This window comes from Mchenga conophoros, linkage group LG14, assembly GCF_057382185.1.
Source record: "Mchenga conophoros isolate Kocher_MC1m ecotype Shallow Benthic linkage group LG14, M_conophoros_male_GT1.1, whole genome shotgun sequence".
Classification (NCBI taxonomy): domain Eukaryota; kingdom Metazoa; phylum Chordata; class Actinopteri; order Cichliformes; family Cichlidae; genus Mchenga; species Mchenga conophoros.
Window position 1 is genome coordinate 33,138,860 of NC_140539.1, and position 27,108 is coordinate 33,165,967.

At 38.5% G+C, this 27,108-nt stretch overlaps 1 protein-coding gene across 2 annotated transcripts in view; it reads left to right on the forward strand.

Annotated features, from left to right (window-relative positions):
• tenm4 (teneurin transmembrane protein 4) overlaps nucleotides 1-27,108 on the forward strand; it is a 198,046-nt gene that overhangs the window by 105,131 nt on the left and 65,807 nt on the right. Inside the window, exons 6-12 of one of the 2 annotated variants that reach the window (XM_085244029.1) lie at nucleotides 3,318-3,539; nucleotides 12,960-13,209; nucleotides 15,608-15,682; nucleotides 15,923-16,021; nucleotides 16,927-17,162; nucleotides 23,200-23,364; nucleotides 26,579-26,793. In XM_085244029.1, coding sequence (XP_085100155.1) covers nucleotides 3,318-3,539; nucleotides 12,960-13,209; nucleotides 15,608-15,682; nucleotides 15,923-16,021; nucleotides 16,927-17,162; nucleotides 23,200-23,364; nucleotides 26,579-26,793 — 1,262 coding nt within the window. The remainder of the gene's footprint in view (nucleotides 1-3,317; nucleotides 3,540-12,959; nucleotides 13,210-15,607; nucleotides 15,683-15,922; nucleotides 16,022-16,926; nucleotides 17,163-23,199; nucleotides 23,365-26,578; nucleotides 26,794-27,108) is intronic. The other variant, XM_085244030.1, reaches the window with a different exon arrangement.

The following is a 27,108-nucleotide window of genomic DNA, read 5'->3' on the forward strand; positions in this document are numbered from 1 at the left end:
TGGAGCATGGACATGGAGCTCTGCCACTGAAGATGCAAACTTCTTTTTTGTTGATTTGTGAATTTCTTAAACAGTTTAACAATTGAATTCAGTTCAGTTCAATACAGTTTCATTTACATAGCACCAAATCACAACAACAGTCACCTTAAGGTGCTTTTATTGTAAGTTAAAGACCCTACAATATAAGAAAGAAACCTCGATAATCACACAGCCTCTATGAGCAAGCAGTTGGAGACAGTGGGAAGACAAAAATCCTTTTTAAGAGGAAGAAACATCTAGTAGAACCAGTTTCAGCGAGGGGCAACAATCTGCTGTGACCAGTTTAAAGTGTAATGAAGGTGAGATCAAAGAGACAGGAGAAAAGGAAAACTATGAAGAGAGAGAGTGAGAGCTATAGTTTAATAATTGCTAATGATTAAGTACAGCAGTGATGTATAAACACACAGAGGTGATTCTACCAAAGAATCTTATGCTCCCGTTTGCATGATGTAGCCCATGCCCATTACTAGTCTTTGGTCAGTTTTTGCTTATTTATTTTAAACTGTAGGATTATAAAAAGAATTGATCGAATTTTTTCATCATACATTTGCATGTTTATACTGCTGCTAGGATCATGTCTGTAATTCATACACCACATACAGTTTTTTTTCTTTGACCTGTAGAACTGTAACATATAAAATCTTTTAATTATTATTTTTAAAAAGCCTCACAGTGCTTCAGCTTTTGTCTTTTTTCTGATTTCAAGTGACTTTTGATAATTCACTGCATAACTTTTATACAAATTCCATTTCATATAAGCGTATTTTTATTCATATGAAACCTATATTCTATATCCACCCATATCCACCAAGTGGTGTAGCATTACGCTTGTGTAGTTTTGTTGCTTCCTCTGTTTCAGCCTTACCTGTTGTGTTTGTCAGATTATCATTTTAAATAATTAGCCATTCATTCGATTCTGTTTTCACACTTTATTCTGACACATCTGAGCATTTTTAATAATAGTGTTATTAAAATGAATATAATTGAATGATACTGAAAGTAAAAGGTTTTAGAATGTTTGTTTACAGAGGGGGTTACATGCATTTAATGCAAGAATGTTACATTATTAGTAGGTTCCTTTAGTTTAGAACAACCCAAATCTATTGAAATACATTTTGTCAGCAGTTATATAGGGAGCAAGCACTAAAAGCAACAATGTATTTAGCAGATTTCCTTACCTACAGATTACACTTATTTGCCTGTTCTTGTAATTGGCTTGCTAATGAGTAGATTAAGACCTTAAATGCAGTGGGTGGTCATCTGTTTTAGCAGTTGGGACAAACTAGGCAGTAAAAGGCACTTCCTGAAGCTGTCAGAAGCTACAGCAGTTGGGCATGGTCCAAGGGGTCCTAAGTAAAGGTTCCCTTTTGCTGCTGTAATATAGTGAGCGAAGGCAAAAGCAATCAACTCTGGCAGCCAGAGAAACTTCTCTGGCCATCTCAAGCTGTGGCTTTCTGTCTGCAGAGGCCTTGTGTCTGGCTTCAGGTGGATGTGGTGTGGATAAGGCAGTATTACTGAAATGCAGTGAGACAGTAGAACCTTTGTGTGCAAGAGTAATGGCTTCTGAACATGACTACCTTGACCTCATTTAAGTTATGACTTTGACCATGTTTAGAGGACTTTAATCTTTTCTGGTCTCAGTGATGAATTCTCTCTTAGAGGAAAATGCAGTAATATTCAGTCCAAGACCCTTGTGCAGCTCATCTTTGTATTTTCCGTCAAGCATTTCAGTCCTACGGTTGATCTTAAATAGCGTCAGGTAGTAGCTTGTCAAGTGGTACTTGATTTAGCAGCACAGAGTTGTTTTTTGATACTAATACATGTCTTAGATGAATCCCGTTGAATCAGCCGTGATAATGCTCTTTGCTACAGCTTTTCCTCTCGCCGTTATACATTCCTGCACATTCAATCACAGCAGTGTCTTGGCCATTAACCCACAGCAGGACCACTATACCTCAGCACCCATTACTGAACCGGCATTAGAGAGTTGAGAAAAAAAATGAAGTGTCTGGTGTGAAGTGTGTGTAAAGCACAAACTGTGACTCTCTGAAGCAGTGGACGTTTACTGCTTGTGTAGGGCTGTGGCTGATATGTTAATATCACTAATTGTTTCCTAATTAGATGCGAGTCAGTGAGTCGTGTTTTAATACTCTTCAGGGATCATTACAGACATAGACGAAAATCATCTCTCCTGATAAATGACAATCAGGTCAGCTGGAATTTCAACATCAAGACAGTAGGACTGATGGAAAAATGGGGAGAGCGCCATACTGATGGCTTTTGTGCGTTGTAGTCATGTTACTTAAGCAGTGTTATTTTCAGCGCACTGCAGAGGTCCATCAAAAGTTAATTACACATTAATAGGAGATCTTTGTGGAGATTTAACATTCCCTGACAGCATGTGATTGGAGCCAATAAGGCTTAACAGACAAAACTGTACCATATTCAGATGTAAGAGTTATGGAAATATATTGAAATATAACGAGATGACTCATGCTTTAAAGGCAATTGACCTCTCTGACAACTATGCTGTTTTATTTTTTATATTACTGACAAGCAGAAAAGCTAAGATGGACACAGTGTACATACGAAAAAGGAAGGATTGGTTCAGGTTGGATTCATTTCTTGACTGGCAGGGGTTTTATATATTTCCACAGGAGGGGGTATTAACAGTCACCAGAATGAGGGACATATTCATATGCTTGCTGCACAGTGCGTAAATTTGATCTCTAATCATTTATCTCTCAGTGTAACTTTTGTAGTTTGGAGAATGGCAGTTATGCTAGATAACGGATGTGAAGAGAGGTTGTTTAGAATTTGAGGAGTTTTTAGATTCATAGTAATTTGACAGGCTCCTGATGGGATGCATATTTGCTGTGCTGTAATGTTTCCATACACCCTAACACGTCACCTCTGTTTTCCTCTTTTTGTTTTTTTTCCCTTTGCTTTTGGATTTGTGCATTGTAACCTGTAATTATCCCCCCTTTTTTGCATTAAACATCCCAAAAAGGTGTTTTGTTGTTTTTGTTTCTCTAAACCAGTGCCAGGCATTTGCCTTTTCTATTCTATCTCAAAGTCATTTCAGCTGTTTGTATTGTTCTTCCCAGCTGGGATGAGGTGGCGGAGACAAAGGCAGATGTGTCCCTGTTTGTTTTTGAAGTGTCAGAGTTAAGTCTTGCATGTGTGTGTGTGTGTGTGTTCTGCTTCTGTGTGATGTTGCCTGTGTTTGGGTGTGTTTCATTTCCCCCCCATGTGTTGTCTCTGTTTGTGGTCCACAGGTCCTCCGCTGCATTGTTCATCCGCCTCCTCCTCCCCTGTTGAGCAGCTCCATTACCCTCCCCCTTCCATTGCAGCCAATGAGAGCCAGGGAGGGTTGCTAGGTAACTGTGCGGCTCAGCCAGCCCAGGACTCTGACTCTGAGGATGAGTTTGGCCCCAATTCATTCTTAGTTAAAACTGGCTCAGGGAACCTGTATGCTCCTGCTACCGCTACTGCTGATGGTGAGTTGGTTTTCAAACTACTGTTGCTTTGTGGAGGTTAGCCTTCCCCTGCTCCTGGATATGTTGTGTTATAGGTCATGTGGATGGCTATAGGCAAGAAAATGTCCCTTTTTTCTGAGCACCATGAGAGAGAGTAGAAACTTTTGAGTCGATATGTAGCCTCAGGAAATGCACAGCACTCTCTGAAGCAAGGTCTGCAAAGTTCAGAGCCTCACACAAAGAGATGGACGATTTTGGTTCAGCAGGAGATATTTGTCACAGATATTTCTCTTCAATTCCAATGTTTGATGGTGAGAGTATCCATCTAAAAATCCCTCAAAAGCAGCTGCATGCAACCTCCACACCTCAGACAAGAAATACAAAAAAGACAGTACTGAGACAGTACTGAAGTACTGAAATGTAGTCCTTGCCATATCCTACTCTGAAGTCTGAGTGGTCTGAAGTTATGTTAAAACAGTTTTAAAATAAACACTGTCATTTTTTTTTATTTAAATAGCATAGCAAAACATGGTTTTTGAGCTAGATTGAGTCTAAAGAGTCCCAACATGATTTCTTATTAATAAATGTCAGCTAATTATTCCTCATGAAACGCAATGTCTCCTGCTGTTAACTTAACACTCACTCAGACTGACAGACTCACATGGTGTTAGGAGATGACAGAAATGTAGTGAGTGTAAAATATTTACAGTATGTTTACCAAGCAGCAGTCAGACTATGTTATTCACACTATCAGTAGTTAACTTTCAGTTATAATGATATATCTTTTTTATTTGCATGAGTTGTGTGTGCAGGTAAATGTAATTTGGCTGGTCTAGAGGCTGAAATTATGGTCATATATTATTTGTTTGTTGCTGCATTGTACTATTCTGGTTGCTACAAATTCAGAGACTTTTGCTTAGACCTTCATTTTCAGTATAAAAAGTTATTTCTTTGTGTTTATGAAACATTATGAAACTTATCACTCACATCTGCATGCTAAATAAGATGCTTTAGAGTTGTTTTAATGTCGATGTCTTTCAGCTACTGTACATCTGTTACTGGTGGAGTAAACCCAAAGGAAAATTCAAAAAATTGAAATATCTGATCAATCTTACAAATCAAATACTAAAGGGTTAGCTCACAGAGCTCCAAACTACCCCAGCTGCCTGTTTAGAAAGCCCGGAGAAGGAGCTATTAATCCCATCGCAAATCTCAACACTAATTCCTCAGTAGCAACATGCTGGTCACCCAACAGTGACATGACTGTGCTGAAGGGGACATGGGTGGGGGGAATGGCCTTTAAAGCAGCAGATTTGTCTCATAACAATGACACTGATTTGCATAGGTACATCGTTTAGGTTGGCCTCTGGCTGTCAGTAAGGGGTTGGAGACTACCGATGAGGAATGTCCCCCACCAGTAGCTTTGGTCATCTCAGGTTTTGTTGGACTGATTGTTAAACTGCAAAGTAGAGCAAGTTTCTATGTGCCCTTCATATACAATTTCATATAACAGTACACCAGAGCTCTTAATATTTCCATGCTTGTCTGTTCTGAGAAACTTGTAAATATTGCTTAGTGCTTGGCAAAATGGGCTTTGCTTGAGATTCTTCATTAATGAATGTTATTATTTAGTTCTACACAATGTTTGACAGTAAGAAGCGACGTACAGTTATATAAGAGGAAATAGCCTTCGTTCTTCAGCTAACTTAAACCACCTAATGAGTTATGTAAGCTTGTTTGTTGCCTGTCTCTTCAGTCATTCTATAGTCTTGCAGATTTTCTTTTAAAATTCAAATTTGGAGAACTGTCTGTGTAGTTTGTGTCAAATAATTAGTGGCAATGTTATCATGAGCTACATAAATGTATCTGCCATTGAGCATGCATGAGTGTTGTATACACAAAATGACATAGCCAATATAATTAACCAGATTACACATTTCTATATTTGTTTAATTAAACATCTGGAAAAATAATTCAAATGTTTTCTGTTTTATTCTCTTTTTATGGATAAAAAAGGTTTCATGTTACTAAATGTAAATGTGAATTTGGCATGCATCTCAGGTTTCAGTGAGAATTGCATGAGCAAAAAAAAAGGTAATTTAAAAGCCACCATGGCAAAAATGACTGGAATATCAAATCAGATCTTTTTTTTTAATGCAGGTCAGTTGTAGAAGACAAATTCAAAGTCAGGGTTAACAGACTGTAGCAAAATAAATAAATAAATAAATAACATTATTATTGGCAGCAAACAACCACAGAAAATTTGCATGCCAAAATAATTGTCTCACAGTATATCTGTTGCTCTAGAAAACAGGTGGTTTTTTTTATCACTTAAAATTACATTTGCTCAAGGTCGTCTTTGAGCCCCCATACAGGACTTAAAATGTTCTGCTAGATTTTGAACAAGTAAACACTCTCAGCAGCATATCATTATTCACATTAGTAGCTTTCAAGGCAGCAGTGTTTATTTATTTCCCTTTTTTTCCCTGTGGGGTGGGGGGAGTCCTGCTTTTATCTAGAGGAACACTGAGCAATAGTTTCTCTAAGGCTGATGAGGCTGCTCGCTGAAGCCTGCAGTTCTTTTATGAAGCATGTGTTTCACTGTGGCCCTCAGCTTTCTCTGAGGGGCTTCTTCCCGAGGAGACTGCCAGTGAGATCCCGCTGCCACACTGAGCCACAAGATCTGAGACACTGCAAACTCCCAGCATTAGCATCTCTTAATGCAAAACAGCATGGGGTCGGTCAGTGTTAGCTTTCAGCGCAGCCGGGCTCCCTGGTGAAAGGGCCAGCACACCACCACCACCGCACAGCTGACCAAGCAGGAATGCTGAGCCGGACAGAAGGCCCAGGGACATAGCTGTGTGTGAATTCAAATAAGTCTTCATTTGAACTGCTTAATCATCCCGCTGCGTCTGCAAGGACGGAGAAATGTGGTTAAAAGAGGTCACACCAGAAAGTAATTTAGCCACAGACACCGTGAGGAATAAAACTATCTGAGCCTAAATAATAATTTAATGAGCTGCACATGGCACTGCCATGCTTTGCCCCTGTTTTTCTGAGGATCAGATTTTTTTTTTTTTTACTGACATATAAAAAGAAATTGGTTTCTCTTAGTAATAGCTTCAAGTTATCAATGAACTAGAGTCAACAGACAATTTGTCCAGTTCCATTCAACTTGCTGTCCTTCAGCGTGCAGGGACTATGGATAATGCATTTTGCATACCTACATATCTTCCTTTCATTGACATAAAGTGAGATGCATTACTTCCATTGCATGATGATTGGAGACCATCTGTGCCATCTAACAAAATCTCCAACCTCTTGATGGATTTGCAGCAGAGTGACACACAGAACAGAGCATACATAAACACATGTCTTGTTCTTTCTAAGGCAGCTCAGGGAATGACAGAAAATCCATTAGATCTCAGGGTGAGAGAAGCATTTGCAAGCAAATCCTTATAGATTAAATTGCTGTAAAACTAGATTTTTCTGAATTATGTTACTAATATTTTTTTTGTTGTGTTATTAAAAACAACCACATATATTTTTTGGATAAATATATTTGCTTCCATCAAGTCTTTTCTACTTACTTGCCTCCTTTGCAAAAGCTTGTTTGGGGATCTTATATTTCTAAAATATCAACATTTTCTACCTCGGTGATGAAGGTGAAATTATAGTCACAATTCAATATGTTTTTTCCCTATTTTTCCATAGAGAGCGAGTGGAGGACTGAGCGCTAAACACATCACATTGTTCTCGGCACCTGTTACCTCTCAAATGGGTCCAGCAAAGAGAGCTGAAATTCCCTCATGTATCTTCCATTCAGACTTCTCTAATGTCATAAGAAAAAGCAAGTCCAGCAGAGAGAACCAGCCTCTGAGAGTCAGTAGAGTGTGCAGCTTCACTGCCTTCGTGACAAATTCTATTTGTATTTTTATAGACAAATGGTACTCAACTGGAAATTTTGCTCCTGTGATTAGCCATAGGAGATGTAGCAGTAAGCAAGATTTAATGATTTATCTGGGCGCTTGATAGCTTTTGATTAATTCTGTATCGAATAGCTCACACCTCAATGCGTTGATCGGGTGTTTGGAGCATGTCATATCATTTTATTTCATCAGGTGTGACCATCACTGCCATAGATTTCATCCACTGTCCTTGTTCAGAAATACAACATCCCGCAACCCAGGTCTTTATACCGAGTGGTAAATTGAGAACCTGGCCTCTGTATGTGATTTGCCGAATGTGGCAAATGACACACACTGCAAGCACAAAATCTGGTATTATATTGATTCAGTCTATTATATATATCCACTGTATCCACTGAAATAAAGAGCTGATATAATGCTATATAACGTATAAGTTAATACTTTTATTTTAGTGCCATATAAGGTTTACATAGCACAGAATTTTCTCATCACAGAAACACCTATTTTCCGTCTCAAATGCCAAGGCAGCCAACCCAAAAATCCCAGTCTGCTCTTATTGGTTTGTTGGCTCATTTAGTGCTAAATTGGACCAGATGAAGGGATGCTCTGCTGTGACTGGTTGTCGATTTTATTGTTGTTGTTGTTGTCGAGAGTAAAATTCAAAGTTTGGCTACTGCATACACTCTGAGTATTTCATTAACAAGCTCAATACAGTAGCTCATGAGTAAATGAACATACCCAGGACTTCTCAATAACCAAGATTTCTAATCCTTAAGTAAAAATCGTAACTTTACATTAGTAGAAATATTACAAGGAGTTTGAATTATTTTGTATTCTTTTATTTTTAATTTTTATTTTTTTATTTTATTTTACTTGTTTGTGGAACATTAACCATTAATTTTTATTTAATCTTTCCCTGAGTTTTGTGTCACTATTTTTCTACAAATGGGACAGCAGTCTCCCAGTAATTATAACATTCCACCATTAGACATCTCTCTTATTTCTCAGAGTGCAGGGTGAGGTCGTAGCTAATGAAGTGGATTTGCCTTAATTACTTGTCTAGAAAAGCATCAGGAGGCCTTAACCAGTGCATACATCTGTTAGAAAGAAAAATGAATATGCCACATTCCCAGACTGAATGGGTATCTTTAGGCTTCTGTTTTGAATGTCCTATGAAAGTTTGGCTATGGTAACAAAGTCCTTCTCTGACTCTCTGATAACAAATGAATCTTCTTTTGTGCCAATTTTGTTGTGCAAAGCAGTTCAATAGAAAACCATTTATTTTCTTGCATCCTTTGGATAGTAGTGAATAATTGTTGCTGAATCACCACATCTGTGGGGGTCATGTTTCACTGTGCTTGGTCTCAGACGCGTTTCTTGTCTTTCTGTTTCTTTTCAGAAAAATAAGAATGACTTTCTGCCGGGCTGTTGAGCCAGGTGCGACGAGCATTTATCTTTCTCTTTATTATAATCTGTTCTACTGTGCAGCGTGCTGGGAATTGCTTATAAACAGGTTGGCAGGTTTGGGAAAACTTCTCAAAAAGCCAATAAAACAGTTGGAGTGGACTGTGCATGCTAAATTATCTTTTGTAATTTGCAGCTTTCAGGGTTCTCCGAGGTTCATAAAAACATTGTAGTGCATATAATTTTGGTTGTACTGCAAAACTGATTTTTAGATTGGCAAACGTGTGGACCTTGACCCCCTACTGGGCCATAAAGTACAGACTTGAGTTAAAAAACAAAAAACATTTTCAGCTTTGTAATTTTACTTTAGAAGGAAATTGCCTTTACATATGTGCATTTTAAAAAGAAATAGAAAAATTAAAGTTAGAAATTTACATGTTCTTTCAGACCTATATTCAATCCTGAACGTATAACTCATTAATAGTTAGCAAACAGCTAAAGCAGAGCAGTGGCTGCCAGGTGCTAGAAGAAGAGCTACGATGAAGAATCGGTCTCAGCAGGCAGCAGCTCATCAGAAGGGAATGCATCAGTGAAAACACAATAAAGGAAATTGTTTTAGGGGGCATATGATGATCAAAGGTTTGATTAAAGGCTGCAGAAGATTTTCAGTCGCTGATTTTTTGCAACTGCTGTCTTGAATTTAGAGATGGCTTTTCTGTGTTACAGTATCCAAAGGGAAGGTCAAAGGTGGAATACCCAACCAGAATTATTTTCCATCAGTTTTAAAACTGTTGATACATTAAGGTTTAAAATGTAAATTTAAATCTAAATATCAGAGTAGCTCAGACTTCAGAAAGTATATTTCAAATATGTTCCTCCTGTGGTCTTTAAACAGAGCGAACAAAAGAGGCAGTAGTCCTAACTATACACTGCAAGCGCATTCTGCATACTTGTATTAATTTATACTTATATTAAGTTTATGATATATTGATGTGCACCAATTTATTTTCGTGGTAATTTTTTATGTTGTAGCAAAGCTCTTAAGAGCCTTGTTATAACACTGGGGACTGTTTCTATGGTCCCCAGGTGGAACAAAAATATGTTAGAGGAATTAATCACTTGTTGCCCTACATTTACTTGATGGTCATACAGTAGGAAGTAAAGTATTTGTTTACCTAAAAGTAAATGCATTCCAGAGCAGCGATGCATTTGTCCTTGTGATATATTTCTCAGAGTATCTGTGGTGTCCCTGTAACTAATTAGCATATCCTTATTAATGGCTTTAGGGAATCAGTTACATTACTGAGCAGGAAGGAGATCATCAACAACCGTGTGGCTTTACCTCACACTAGTCCACTGCTGATAACGACTGTGGTGTGCTTCTCTTTCACTGTCTCGACTAAGCACAGAGGCAACATTGTGCAGAAGTGGAGAACTTAGTAGCCGACCATCTGTCAGTGCAGCAAATGCATCATATAGCAATTACTTCTTTCAGCGGTTCTTTTACATTAGAAAATATGTAGATTACGTGGCATTGAGCCAGGTGAAAATTTAAATGTTTTCTCTTTTTTTTGGTGATAGTTAATGGAACGTAAAGAAACAGAAACAGAAACACTAGACTGAAACAATATGAAACTGTGTATAAAATTACCTAGTGCCTTGTAAAGCAACAGCTTGTTTAAATCCTGAAAAGAAACAGGCTTGCTTAATACAGCATGGTACATTTTGTGTTGATTTCTTTTGCTGAGCCATTATTTAGCATGCCACCTCTGAACACAAGGGACTTTATACCCACTTTGCAGACTAGACCTAAGCATTGAAGCTTAATAATAATGTTTTCTGAATACCCAGTGTGCACCTTAAAAGTTCTTATTGTGCCTGCTTTGATTGACACATGTTGATATCAGAGCTTCATGTTCCTGACCCTAAAAATATCTGAAATGACTCTAAGCTTCTTGACTGGCATGAGTAGGTATCGCTTTAATGAAGGAGCTGATTATACAAAATAAGCTTTGTGTGTGTCTGTATTCTGCTCTCTCTGCTGTAAATTGGCAATTTAGTGTTGTGGATATCTGTGAAATAAAGGAGGCTTACTGCTATAAAGAAAAGCCACTCTGTGTAAAGCCGGGAGTTCATTGATTGATGAATGGCTTAGCAGATGTGGAAATAAATGGATACAGAGTGCATACAGACATTGGTCCTCTATCTCATGAATTGCACACTATCAAATAGTGAATATAAAACCACAGGGTACAATTTCTCCTTCTAGACTTCATATCTAATAGTTTTAAATCCTCTTAAAAAAGTGACAATATAGTTGGTTAAAAAAAAAAAAAAAAGAAAAGAAAAAAGAGCAAATTTTCCTGCTAAAAGCTTTGAAATGGTACATAACCAGTGGAGTCACTCTTAATCTGGTTGATTAAATCTGGATCAAATCATGAATGTGTTTCACTTAATCTGCGGCAGTTACGGGATTGAAGTTTGGAGGCAAACAAAGTATTGTTTATTTTAAAAAAAAAACTGTGCATGCTCAAAAAAACGCTAAATGCAAATTCAGAAAAGCCCAGTGAATTGGTGTGTTTCAGGAAGAGGCCAGCTAATCTGTTTACACAGGAGTCAGTGTCTGATCTGAGTAAACTGTCACAGGTCTCTGTGGGAGGTAGAGAGAACACTCTGATAGAGGTCAGTTAGAGAAATAATGAGCAGAAGTACGACTTTTTTAACTGCGTTTTTTTGTTGGTAAGTGAAAAGGTGAAAAACTTAGTAGTTTTTGGTGTTAATTTATACTCACTGGTCAGTTTGTGATGATAAGTCCAGGCTCCTGGTACTACCAAGTTCCTTCAAAACTGCCCTAACTCTTCATGGATTCATCAACATACTGGAAACATTTTTCTCAGGGATTATGGTTCATATTCATCATCACACACTTGCTGCAGATTTCCTTGATGTGAGTCTCTCATCTCACCACATCCCAAAGGTGCTCTATTGGATGAAGATCTGGTCACTCTGGAGGCCGTTTGAGTACAATTAACTAATTGTCATGTTTATGAAACCTGTTTGAGATGATTTGAGCTTTGTGACATGCAACATTACCTTGCTGGAAGCAGCCATCAGAAGACAGGTGGCATTTAAATGATGTCCAATTGGTACTGAGGGGCCTGAAGTGTGCCAAGAAAATATCTTATACGCCATTACACCACAAGCAGAAACCTGAATCATTGATACAAGGCAGGATGGATCCATTCTTTGATGTTTTTTTACCACAAACTCTGACTCTGCCACTGTAGAATAGCCTAATGTACTTCAGTGTGAACTTCAGTTGTCTGTCCTTAGCTGACATCAGTGGTCTTCTGCTGCTGTAGCCCATCTGCTTCAAGGGCTGATGCGCTGTGTGCACAGAAATGCTCTTCTGCATATCTTGGTTGTAACAGTTGGTATTATAGTTTATTCTGCTTGCTTATCAGTCTGGCCATTCTCCTCTGACCTCTGGCATCAACTATGCCTCTGGGCATTGTGTAGTTTTCAGACTACACTCTGTGAACCCTAGTAATGGTTGTTTGGGAATCCCAGCAGATCATCAGTTTCTGAAAGACCAGCCTGTTTAGCATCAACAATGATGCCATGAGCTTTCTTCCCCATGCTGATGCTCAGTTTGAACTTTAGCACTTTTGTGCACGTCTACATGCCTAAACACGGTCCTATGTGATTGGCTGATTTTTGCATTTTGCATTGCAGTTGGACCTAATAAAGTGACTGGTGAGTGTATGTGCTACCGAAGCTATGTCTAATCATTCATCAGTCAGAATATTGTTCCTGACTGGGTTGAAATAACACCATAAGGCGTGAAATAAGCTTTGGATTTGTCTTAACCAGTTAGTTTACACACATGAGCTTGCTTTCACAAACCTTTTGGAATGTGCATCCTCAAAGGAGCTGCCATATTCTTGCTATGCTGGCAAACAAACTGAATCTGGCTGTCTTTGATGGTGCTTTCAAAGGTAACCCAAAAGTGCCTGAAAGCAAACAGTAAATGAGTCGAATTTTTATTCTTTTAAAATATCTGTTCCATGTTTTATTTCTTTTCTGTTTTTTTTTTCTTTTCTTTCAGACGGAGCCTTTCAAAATCACTCTCGGCTGCGGACGCCTCCTCTACCACTCTCCCACTCCCACTCGCCCAATCATCAGCACCATGCAGCCTCTATTAACTCCTTGAATAGGAGCAACTACACACCACGGAGCAACCCAAGTCCTGCGCCCACAGACAGCTCTGTTCCTCCTGAGGGTCCCGCCAGTGGTCAAGACTCTGGCAGTGCACAGGACAACTGGCTACTTAACAGCAACATCCCCCTGGAAACAAGGTACTGTGTAGTTTGTCTCTCAGACAATGTATAGAGAAGTTGGCATCTGGAAGACTTGAGCTGAGCTGGTGCCATTGAACTTGGTGTTTCCTCTTGTTCCTGCTGTCCGCTCCATATTAAATTACCACAGTGCTAACAAGGAGCAAAGCAATAAAATGGAAAATATCCTGCTAGGGGCAAAGGCCTATATTTGTGATGAACATGATTTTGTGGCAAACAAGAGAAAAGTGGTGCTTTTGGTTCGCCTAATACTAGGAGTCCTAACAGGGGAAGCTATTGAGTTTAAACAGCAGAGTAATTACAATCATGTTGGATAATACCAAATTATATTCAGGCTCCCGTGAGCAGGCTTCGTAGCCCCTCCACTTCAGCCCTGAGTTTTATTTATTTCATATTAATCAGCATTCATTTCTCTAGTATTTCTCAATAGGAGGCCCTTGTGTGAAGTAGGTCTGTCAAGTGTTATTGTAACAAAGGGAATATCTGGTGTTTCTTTGGATGGTCTTATTGCAAGGCGGTATGAAATTAGGAATACTGAGGCAGAATTTTCTCAACCTTCCAAGATATCAATTTAGTCTGCTAATAGTAAAAAGAAAAAAGTAATCGCCACATCACCAGCGGCACATTTCCTTAAATAAACCCTTTGAGTAAGTTGTTATGGAGAACAAAGAAAAAACCCTTTGTTTTATAACTGTTGCAATTATCTCTTCAAAGCAGTTAAGGCTAAAAACAACAGATCACAATGACAAAAAATTGCGCATACCATGATGTTATATTATATTATATTATATTATATTATATATAAAAGTGAATAGTTTGTAAATTTAAATAAATGCAGCAATTGCATTTCTGTTTCTTATAGGTAAAAGTGTTATAACAAATAATCAAGAATGAGCAAAACCCACAGTTCTGGCCAATGACAGGTGGATTCTTCATATATATTTATACTGTTTAGAACAGGTAGTACCCTAGTGAAGGTGTCACTGAATAATGATTGATATCGATCTTGTCAAGCTGTTAGACAAGTACTGTTCAGGCTTATTATAATTTGGTTGGTCAGCTCAGATTCTGTCAGTAAACTATGATGAGCTGAGAGAGGACAGAATTTCTTTCCTCCATTTATATCGCTTTCTCTGAACATTTTTCTGAATTCTGACTCGAAAAAATCAGCTCAGAAAGTGTGCACAAGTAACAGTAGCTATTTGTTCTTAGCTGCCGCATAGCTTTATGTACAAAAGTTACGGTTTGAATATTGTAATTTATTTCTTCTGTTTTTTGAAAATGTTACATAACAGCGTCCTCAGTTTAAATGTTGCCAATATTTTTAATATATTCAGAACTTATTAAAAACCACTGGTCTGTGTGATAAAATACATTGCCATAAATTAAATAGCTGTTGACAGGAAAATAGCTAATAGCTAATTTGGCGTGGCTAAGAAACCAGTCTTGAACAGACTTATTGTCTCCTCTTTCAGTTTTTGTGAGACGCTTCAGTCAACAGGAAAATGAGAATCAATTTCAGCTGGTAGAAGGACAGTTAGTTGTATAATGAATGATTACACATCATCCAGCTCCAGTTAATCCCGTACAGGTATTCCCTGTGGAACAGAAAACAGATGGTGAGGAGAGGCTAGAGTGCTGCTGAAATCACATACAGAATCGAGTCTGTATAACCTATTGCATTGAAGGAAAAAAATGACACCTAGCAAAGTTCCAATAAGGAAACTGAAACCATTAGCAATATCCGCATGGACCCTGCAATATTAAATGTCACTTTTACTAAGTTAATAGTATTAAAATGGCCCTCTCTTGTCACTTTTGGGAAATTTAATTTCACTGATAAATTCAGCACTGGTATATTTCTGCCGTGCTTTAGCACTGGAAAAATGCCAGCAGTTGGTTGGCCCTGTCCAGCTTCACCATTTTTTTTCTGCCAAGTTTCTGCCAAGTATTTCTTTCTTCGTTAAAAGTAGCATTCTTCCCTAGAACACAAGCTTTAAAGACTATGAACAGATTTTACTGCTGGCCGCAGAGGAGACTGGGATCAAAAACAAAGCTTTTCTCTTGTACCATGCAACGTGTTCAGCCTGCCCATTGCATGTGGACAGTTCATTTCTCCATTGCATTGCTGCTGTATTTCCTTATGGAACAGAGCTCTCATTTGGGGGGGGCAGTGAGACATGAGACTCTAGAAATGTTTGCTGAAAATGTGTTTTAAGACATGTAGCAACCATTAAATGGGGGGGAAAAAGTAGCAGTTAAGGATACTAATCAGTATAAAGGCTATGAAACCTCAGTGATGATTTTCATTAGACTTAGAGTAGTATTTGTGTGTAATAGACTTTAAGGTTCTTATTTGTAAGTGATGCATTGTTTTCTTCCAATCACAACCTTAAAGGAGCCAGAATACTCTAATGTTTATCAGAGAAGAGCAAGACGCTTGCAGAGAAGGGCAGGGCTCGTACAAAACAAGGTATGGCAGTGTCCAAATGAGGGGCATAAGACAGGTAGATGTTATTTGTGTCACACCTTTGTAGAAGTAGTTCCATAAGGGCCTTGGTTGTTTTGTTTTTTTTGTCCCATACTGTCCATCTTGAGCTCCATTTGTCAGTTGTTGATGTTGCTTGGTGATCACAAGTTGTATTGGCCTTTCTGTATTTCTTGCACGCATGTCTCACACTAGCTTCATATCCATCTTTCCACCTGTGTGTAGAAACATAGCAAAGCAGACATTCCTAGAGACTTTACAGGACAACCTCATTGAGATGGACATTCTGGCATCAGCACGCCACGATGCCTCGTACAACGACGGGTATGTTGCATGTTTGCTATCTGGCTCAGACTACTGTCAGGATCTGCTTTGCCATGAAAACAATAGATGCCTGCACTATTTTCCATCGAGCATCCTCTGTTTTGAAACACTGTCAATCATCTGTGTACATCTCCTGCAGTGTTACAATCCTTGCTGTATTTGTCCCTTCCCTGTTTTAATACAACTAACAATTTGCATCGAGTAACATTGTTGGATTGTATTGCTTTTGAATAATGGTAAACACGACTGCTGTGTGGAACACAGTTGCCCATGCTGTCTCCTGTTGCTTGAATAGGACATGTGAGAGATCTGTCCTGATATGTATAAATAAAATATAGTCTCGGTGACTTTCCACATCATACATTGTAATATGACATTCAATCACGCTCATGTCACTGTTGCTCGAGAGCTTCTTGTATGCTTGTCAGTAAAATGGCCTTGACAACAGTGCCGCTGCCACTGGCTCTCTGATGGGCTGATCATCCGGCACTTGGACATGTAGCTGTACACGTTTTCTGAGATAGCCAGCCATGTTCTTCAAGGGCGAATAAATCTGCTCAACTCCATGCTGAAACCTTATATAATGTATCTCTCCTCTACGTAGCCTTGACACATGGTTACGGGGAATTACTCCTCTCGCAACGGATGGAATATATAAACAAGAGCCAGCTGTGGTCACTCGTCCTCTGAAAGAGATTTAATATAGATTCACAGTTTCAGCTGTTTCAACCCGAAATGCCTTAGTTTTCTCACTAATCTAGCATGACTATGGTAACACTACTGAATGTGCTTGGTATTACTTACCACTGGAAAGGGCCGTACCTGGATAGACAGTAACCTGCAACGTTATGGTCATGAGCACCTAGTGTTTCTGTTAGAACTAACAAGCAAATGTATTTTCCCAGGCACTTCCTATTCAAACCAGGTGGAACATCACCAATGTATTGCACAACTTCACCAGGATACCCTTTGACCTCCAGCACAGTTTACTCGCCTCCTCCACGACCTTTGCCTCGAAACACCTTCTCTCGACCTGCCTTCAGCCTGAAGAAACCCTATAAGCACTGCAACTGGAAATGTGCTGCTCTCAGTGCCATCCTCATCTCAGTAACACTGCTGTTCCTGTTAGCCTACTTCATCGGTGAGTCACCTCTGACACTCTCATACACCAAGACGTATACCTCTGTCAGTCACTTCCAAACCCCGCCCCTCACTTGAATGCAGACATAGGATGAATACATACTTTATCATTTCCTTCTGTCATCCATTTCAATAGTGATGAATCTGTCCTCTGCACCTTATATAAGCATGGTTATATAGGGACTCACAGATTGACTCTTTGCCCACACAATTTGTCTAAAGAAACATTATCATTCATAGATTGGACTGACTGAATCTGCAGACAGGCAATCCAGTGTCTTGCTCTTGCGAATAGCCAGGATGTGAAATAAATTAATAAGACATCAGCCATCACACGAGAGAGGGCTGCACATTTAGAATATTCATCTTATTTCATTTAAGATTCCCTAAACAGCATTCTCAGGTCCCAGCTGGGTAAGGACTATCAGATAAGTTTTGCTATTAAATCATTTCTGCTCATTTTGACTGCTGTCCTCCCCTAAGGCATTGATATTCATATCCGGTCATACTGTTTTCATTTCTGTGATCTATATACACTAGAAGTGTTTACACAGCATTTTGGTTGCAAATAATCACAAAAAGACAGAAATGAAAGGATAAAATATTAAAGTATATGTGGGGGGTTCCTGTAAGCAATCTCCATATCAATCAAGCGATCTCGCTTCAGCTTCAGACTGTCACAAAGCAACTTCCTGATGTTTAAAACAATCATTCCCAACAATTTAATTTGCCACATCTTGACATATGGAGAATTTCTAGAGGAGAGCAAATGTTTTTAGAACTTAGCTAACTATAACGTATGAAGCTAATGTCTTTGTTCTTGGATAGTAGAAGGATTCGTAAAACTGTGGATAAATTAAATGCCAGTGGCAGCCCTGTTGGTACATTCAAGGTCACTAACAACATATTTGGAGTTCAGTCTAAATTAAGTAAGCTACAGGTTGACTGAGTTATTACTATAAACTAGGCTATGTTTGGGGTTCATGAACAAGGAGAAAAGATCATGTTTGAAACAAAGTGTCAGAGGTTCTGTATTACAGTGAGAAGTCATTTAAAATTTCACAAAAAGGTTTGTTTGAATTGTGAATTTAAATATTGTCATTGCCTTGATTAGCAGATATTTCCAACAGTCTGCTGATTGGAATGAAAAACAAGCAACAGCTTTTGTAATTAAGTAATGAAAGATCACTGTAACCCACAAATAAAAAAAGGAGTTGATACACATTTCCGTTTAATTTATTTTTACCATATTATGTACATCTGGTTTACTGTGAATTTCTGCTTAATATACAGATGGCTACACTGTTGAATTTAAGTCTTAAATAGAAAAAGGAATAATTCATTGTGAAGGATGGCGAGAACGCTGTTCATTTGCATGAAGTTGATGAAAGAAATCTTGATAGTTCTGCTGGGTGTCACAAGGGAGATACATTTTATGAAGGTTATTTGTTGTAGATACACATTAGGAAGTAACAACCACAAAAGCTATCATTAATTCTTCTCTTTAAGAACACACAAACTAAAATGTGATTATTATTTTTGTTACCAGAACCATTTAAACTGAACTGTGCTGGTGTTAAAAAAAACACACGCAAACTGTTTGCTGCTCATATTATCTACATCTACTTGTTTTAAATTGGTAGGCAATTTAATATGACCAATTTTAGTTTGGTTTTCTTTTGGAATCACCGGTGTAATTTGGATGTTAAAGTAGAGATACAATTTGTGTCTTCTGCTTGTGACCTGGCCAAAAGCCAAAGATCCCCATCAGTCTGATGGTGCTTAATCAGACTCTGTAATTATAGCCTGCAAAGCTCAGGCCATCTCTCAATGCACCACAAGTAAACATGTTGGAGACCAAGCCTCACCCTAAGATCAGAATTTCAAATCAAGAACGTGGGTCATATTTAATTAAAAGCTTGATGAGAAAATACATTTAATTCCAAGTGCAATTAATTATTGAGGTCTGTAATTGGGAACTCTGGGTGAGATGTCTAATGAACCCAGTTATGCCTTGTGACAGATGTTTTGACATGTAGCACAGTTTTATTTTTTCACAGCTGTGTAAATTGGAACATTTTGAAGTGCAAAAAGGTTGGGAGTTTAAGGTGCCACCATATTGTCTCAGTGGTTGCTTTCTCATTAGCACATTTTTATATATTTCTCATTTTAAGGTCATCAGTATCCTCTTGTGTTCCCTTCCATTCACCCTGGGTATCTAACTAAGCACAATTAGGCTGGTCCCCATCTATTGTTAGACTTTAAGGTCATCCAACCCGGTAAAAGGCTCTGTAGCCCCGGTCATACCTGTTTGTATGTCTTTCAATACCTCCCAATATCTTAGCAATCAATTACTTTTATAGTGAATTATTTTCCACAGCCAAAAAACGTTTTTTCCCTTCGTTGAAACCCCTTTTTGATTTAATCCTAGAATACACAATATAGATTCAAAGTCCTATATTTATGTGTAATGATAAACACCTGTGCTACAGTAATATTTGAATATACTATTGTTTTTTTTCTTTGTCCTATGCAGTATCAATTAGTCATTGCATATACAACTACATAATATGTGCTTTTTTGGTATATTAACAAACATTAGTTAGAACACAGGTATAGAGAAACAGACAGATTGTGTTTAAATTCAAAGAGCAACAATTGGAAGTATTCATTTTACCACTTAAACATGATTTATACAGAACATCAGAAAAAAGCATCAATATGAATTTTTGCAGGTTTTAGCTCAAGGTCTTAGCTTTTTGGTAATTTCTTTGTTCCATCAGGCACTCAGATTGGATGGATGCTTTGATGTGATGTCTTTTTTCCATCCCAGCTGGCATTAATATTTTTTTCTGCACTGAACTAAGCAACACTGAAATTGCTATTTAGTCATAAATGTATTTGGTCAGTTTGCCATTCACTGAAAACATGCGCATTGTAGCACATTATGCTGCAGGTATGAAACAAATCCATTTTTCATGTTTCGTTAGTTTCTTTTTATTTATTTATTTTTTTAATTAGTCCAGTATCACGACATGGATGAAAGATGAGTCTCCTTAATACATTAGTATGAAGATTATGATGCACTGACAATAAAGCATGGAGAGCGTGACCAGAGTAAAAATCCTAAAGCAGTGATACATCAGGGTTCAATATTAAACAATGCCAAAATGGGAGGATATATTTGGTATATTCCTTTATGAGGTGAGGCATGTATAGTTGATTTAACACTCTGAAGTGGCTTCTAGGCTTTGTTTTATTTATTTGCTTCGGCGTTACACCGAAAAGTTGCATGTTTTGTAATTAAAATGTTCCCCAGCAGCCAACATGATCTTGCTCAAAGACCATAGAAAGGTGTTTCTATATGTTTAGGTAAGATATGAATCACCAAAGGCTGCTCCTGAACACATAAAGATTGATTGGCCAGATGGCTGAAACATTTTTCAATCCAGGGTATCTGAGATTGCACACTACAGCGCGCTTCTTTGAAACACCACATGATACACAGCATCTTCTCAATATAGCATCCTTTGAACTGTGCGCTAATTGGAAAGTGCTATGATCAGAGGACTGAAGAGTTTATTTCTGTGGCAAATCATAGATAGCAATACGGTTTGACTTCCTCAGATTGGCTGAGAAGTCTTCTACTACAGTACCTCTGCCTCCTAATTGGCACATGGCGTGACTCAACTTCCTGATAAGTGAAAGGAAGGCACAACATGTGCTCAGGACAAAATGGACAGTCCTATAAAGCACAATACTCGTGACAGGTCAGCGGCATCATTGGAATGTAGACACAGCGTGTCAGTGCCAGCGGCTGTCATGTTAGAAGTACCTTGTTATTCCTACTACCTGTCTTTAGTTTGCAGGCAGTTGCAGCAGCCATATTACTATCATTGCACAGTGTTTGCAAAGTTTGAAAGGCAAGCAAAACCAAATTAGGAGGCCTCTCCACTGGCTCAGGTCCAGTGCTCTGCATATCATAGATACCACGAAGGCGCTGAAGTAAATCTTTAAGGATGGGAGAGGGAGGCTCTTTAACCATTTTCCATTAGGGGCCTCAGGGACAGATGGGATGAAGAACGGGGCTCACAAAGACGTGATTACTAGGACACTTGGAACGACATTGTGCCTGGTGACTTTGTGATTGTTCAGCAACGTACACTGACTCTTTCCATTTTGCCAGTCAGTGTTGAGCTACAAATCAAAGGAATGTCATTCTGGAACTTACAAAATGGCAAATAAAGCCATCTGTCTCTTCTATGGTTGCCTTCCACGGACACAGTCACTTCCACAAGCACTGGGCATGCACAGAACAGATGCTGGTATTGAAGATGAACTTTTATCATGTTAGGGAATGTTTGCATTGTGGTTTCCCTGATAACCACTCCATTGCTTGTTGTCTTTATTCACAACTCCATGCAAATATTTTAGTGAGCATTTGGTACTGCTTAACAAGTGTGCCGAATAAATTATTAAGGACTCTTAAATACATCATGCGCATGCAGTTCTAGACTTAATATAATGCCAGTTGCTTAATGATGCAAACCGGGGGATTTGTGTCTAAAACCCTTTTGTTTTTACTCTGATGAAGACACAATCATCTTCTAGTCCTTTGTTTTTGGAGGGTTTCTGACCGTGGCCTAACGAGCTAATGCTGGAACTGTATAGTTGTAGAGGACCCTTTTCAAATAATGTATTCTCCCGCTTCATTATTATTATTGTTGTTATTATTATTATTATTATTATTATTATTATTATGGTAACCAGTGGTAACCACTTTTATCTGATAGCAGGTTGATTCTTGGTGCAAACTCCAGTCTCTGTGCTAGCGTGGGTTTCCTCCCACAGTCCAAAGACATGTTTGTCTGTCTCGCTGTGACGGACTGGTCACCTGTCCAGGGAGTACCAACATCTCTTGACCTATGCCAGATGGGATGGGCTCCATCCCCCTGGTAACACTAATCTACTCAGGCAGTTAAGAAAATGGGTACATAAAGTTAGTTGTAAGCGAAATCCAGACCAGTACAAACATTAGTCTCGTTATTCTCATTTTGATTCTTTTTCGAGTAAATGCAGTAAATTGACAAACAAATTTCTGTCACAGTCATTGTTATTCTTAGTTCTTGCCGTAATCTTATAAAATGACTATCAAATTTCTCCCCAGCAAAAAGATTACAAGAAATCAGTTTGACTTTTGTTTTGTGAGCTATTAATGTTATTATTATCTGTTTTGTATGAATAATCCTGAAATGCTTATGGACATGACTCTGTGCGCTTATAACGGGGAAACAGAAATGAAGAAAACAGCGTTGTGCTGTAAAATTGTCAGTTAATTTCTCTCCTCATAATTTAATTGCATTATAATATCCTTGAGGAGCTTAAGAGAACCAGCTAAACAATAAAACAGCTATATCGCGTTTCTTGGCCTTTTCTGCTGACTGTTTACTTCAATATTGGCTTTTGCCTTGCTAAGCTTGCCTTGTCCATTCTTTTATTGGTAATCTGTCATGGTCGGCCCCTCCTCCGTCTGTCCTGCGCTTTAGTGCCATTGTTCCAAAGGACATTTCTTTTGTCGACCTTGTAAAATATCCGTGTGCTTCATTCAGTCTGTTCACATTGAAACACCCCTGGTGTCTCCCTGCTGATTTGTTTTTTCTTTGTCCTAACCGTCCCCTAGTTTTGCAGGGGACTGTAACGGTAATGTGCTTGGAAAAAATGGTACTCCAGTGTTGGTGTGGTGAGACAGATGTTGTCCCATGGGGTCAAGATAGCATTCATCTTGTGATTTTACTACTCAGCATTTTGCGAAAAAGCCTGTTAACCATTAAACCAGCTATTGTTCCTTATTCTATGTACTTCCTCTTCCCACCTTGCAGCTGACACCTTCATTATATTAAGCAAAATGAAAAAGAAGCAAATAATAATAGTTCTGTGAGAACATTAAGGTTATACGTTTTCAGCTTAGCTATAATCCAACTTTAAAATGGTTCTTAGCATGAATAAATTCTGAAATTGTCTTATATTTCACATTTCAGCCATGCACCTTTTTGGATTAAACTGGCACCTGCAACCCATGCAGAGACAGATGTATCAGCTGTCAGAGGACAATATAAGTGGCCTAACCTTTCCTACAGACCTGAGCTTGCCACCACTTGGCAGCACAGGCTTGGAAATACATGACCGCAAAGGAAAAGATGACAGTAAGTACAGTTTTTATCAGAATAACTTCCATCCATCCATCCATCCATTCGCTTCCGCTTATCCTTTTCAGGGTCGCGGGGGGCGCTGGAGCCTATCCCAGCTGTCATAGGGCGAGAGGCAGGGTACACCCTGGACAGGTCGCCAGTCTGTCGCAGGGCTAACACATAGGGACAGACAACCATTCACACCTAGTGGTAATTTGGATTATCCAATTAACCTATCCCCACAAGTTGCATGTCTTTGGACGGCATAACACAGGACAGAATAACTTATTTTATTTAAAAAGACATATGTTTTTTCTGAATGGTACTCGCTATAAGTAAATAATCTTAAATGTAGCTGTTCTTGTTTTGATGATGAATTCTTGCACATTCATTTGTGAAAGTTTTTCAGATCTCAAAGTTTTAAAGATGACATTTCAGAGCTCTTGTGAGTTTATTATTATTTTGTCATCCAGTTTCACATTTTGTTCACTTGTCTCCATGGCATGGAGAGATCTGCATTGTAATCCTGTGAAAGTTGTTGTAAGTGGGAAAGTGTTATTTGTTCCTGGAGGGAGAAAATGGAGCAGCTTAAGGGACTGAGTATCCAGGGGCTGGAGGGGGATTAGCCACTCTGTCCCCTTCAGAACGGATGTGAGCCTTTCATCTCCTAGCTCGGGCTGCCTTTCCTGGCAGCCAAAGAAAGCATGTGCTCACCCAACGGTACCAACTGCTCAACTCAAAAAAGTTTGCTCTGTTCCATTCCTGAACAAATGCGCCCAGATTTAACCATGTGATTTGCCACTGGCATACCACAATAGGTAGAAGATAGAGCTATTACCATATAAATGAATCCAGGAGTTGTCTTTTTCATTTACTGGGCAGCAGAAGTGTGTTTAGCTTGCCATCATGACTATAACAAAGCTCAGACTCTGCACAGCACCAATTGCTGATAGGAAATCAATAACTATAGTTTTCTAAATAAGTTAAAGTTTGCTCTGCTATCGCTGGAAACAATGCTGGGCTATCTAATGTTTTATCAAGGTGATTTGTACAATGTCGAAATTTGATATCGTTCTCTCTTTCTGGTTCTCGTGTTTCCATCAGAGCACTATGCTGTAGCTTATCTTGCAGAAGAAAATAGCATTTATTTAACCATGAGGCCCATTATCACTTGTCCCGGGTTATGATTTATTTAAACAGCCTGATGAGTACAACCATTAATGTGCTGCATAAATACGCACACACGCCAACATGTGGAGAATGTGCCTGTGTGCTGCAGCATTATGTAAAACCCAAATCTGGGAGACGGAGAGTGTGTCCTGTATACTCTGATAAAACCAACTGCCACTGATTGACTTTTGCGAAGACTTCCATCTGGTGTGCCATGTGTAACCCTAAGTGTCCTAGGGGTAGTTTGTATGGATGCCTGTTTTAGGCGACTCCACAGCTGAAATTAGCTCATCTACATGTGCAAACAGATGTTGCCCTTTCCGCAGAGTCCAATAAGTTGTATTATGGAGCATATGGACAATTTTTAGCAGTAGATGCGCTAATACCTGAGTGGGTAGTAGCATTAGAAATCCCTCTTTTCTATAATTACAATTTTCACTTTATTACTTTTCCTTTTTACTATCAAAGTACTGATGCATTTCTGTTTTATCAAGTATTTTCAGTCCCATACCCCTGCAAACATATGTACTTTCTTTTATGTAATACAATGTTACAATGTAAAGGTGGGATTATGTGTAACATGTAAGGCAGGGGTGCCCAATCCCAGTCCTCGAGAGCTACCGTCTTGCAGCTTTTAGATGCATCCTTGCACCTGAATCAAATGAATGGCTTGTTATCAGGCCTTTGCCAAACTTGATGGCATGCTGAAGAGGTAATCAAACCATTTGATTCAGCTGTGTTGGAGTAGGGATGCATAGCTCTCGAGGACTGGATTGGGCACCCCTGATGTAGGGTTTATAAAGCACCTTGAGGCAACTGTTGTTGGATTTGGTCATATATATATATATATATATATATGACCAAATCCAACAACAGTTTGGCAACTCAATATTAAATTGAGTTGAATTAAAGTATAAAGACAGAATGCAATAACTTACTTATCACTGAAATTCAGTGCTTAATAGAAAATAGGACATAGTGAAAAATACCAAATATTGCGGCTGATTGATAATAAAAACAAAAACACCGGGCAAAGGGACATATTTGCAACTTTCTGGCATTACCTTGTCTTTTAATTGCACAGCATTTACTATAGTTTCAAAGAAATACACATTTTTTTTCCATTAATAAGTGATTTTTAGTTACTTAAAAATTCACAATGTCTTTATATTTTAGCACCCAAACTTTTTAATAAAGTGAAATAAGCCAGACCTTTCATGAAAAGGTCATTGTCTGGATGGAAGCATTTGTTGCTTCAAAACCTGCATTTGTTGTTCAGCGTTTATAGAGCCTTAGCTGAAGTTTCATCTGTGCACTAATCCACCTCCATATCATCATGGATGCTGGCTTTTTCGGTTGAGTTTGAGCATTAATGATAAGCCAGATATTTCTCCTCCTCTTTAGCGCAAATACATATATATCAAGTACATTTGATAATGGTTTGATTATTTGATGATGTGTGTATATATATAGTATTCGCTGGATTCTACTAATTGTTCAATAATCGATTGAACAACTGATCATGAAATCCCCTGTTTTATTTTCTTAATAGTTCGTCCTTTGCATTGAGTTTTTATACTTCACAACTTTTGTTTTGTTGCACTTGTCCCCAATTTTTTGAAACATGGTGATAGCACCAAACCAAAAAACACTATCTCCGTTCATGATACAATTTTTTGTACTGAAATGAATAATGCTATCTCATGTTGAAATGTATTTTATCGTGATCATGATCATCATTTCTTTTTAACAAAAATATTTTTTCTATTTGCCATATCAGAAGACTCAAAACAGGACACTTCAAAAAGTAACTGGATTTTTGTTTGAAGACTATATTTTCTTTCTTTTGTGCTCTCCCCTCTAGTGGAATTGTGACTGAAATTGCTGGCAGTGGTCGGAGGGTTCATTCATTATATTTTTTCACTGGCTGTCAGTGGCGTGATTGAATATCTGTGATATGGTCAGACTATCATGCTCCAGCAGACTGAGTCCCTCTGCCATCCACATGGTGGATTAATGGTGTGATCTCTTTGACCGATTTACTTTGTGTGCAATGCAGGCAAATTGGACAGCTTGTTCCCAGATGACAGCTATATAGATATGGGAGAGATTGACGTGGGGCGTAAGGTCGCACAGCAGATTCCTCCTGGTATCTTCTGGAGATCCCAGGTCTTCATTGATCATCCCATGTACCTAAAGTTTAATGTGTCCCTAAGTAAAGATGCCTTAGTGGGGATCTATGGAAGGAGAGGTCTTCCTCCATCACACACACAGGTAGGCAATATTTACATGTCACTGATGCTGTTACAGTAAATGTATTCTACTGCACTTATTAATAGTATGACAGGTGAGTGCAGAATCTAAATGGTCGATGCACTTAGCATGTTTGAATGTTTGCGATGCCAAATCGCGTTACTCAATGTTGTGTTTTGTTTGCAAAAGACAATGGTGTATTGTAAATGTGATGTTTTATGAAAAAATTTCCAATCATGCCTGCATTGTACAAGGATTCTTCTTCTTTTCCCATTCTTCTTCTGCCACAAAATATAAATTGGGATATTGTTTAAAAGAATCTATCTAGCCATGTAG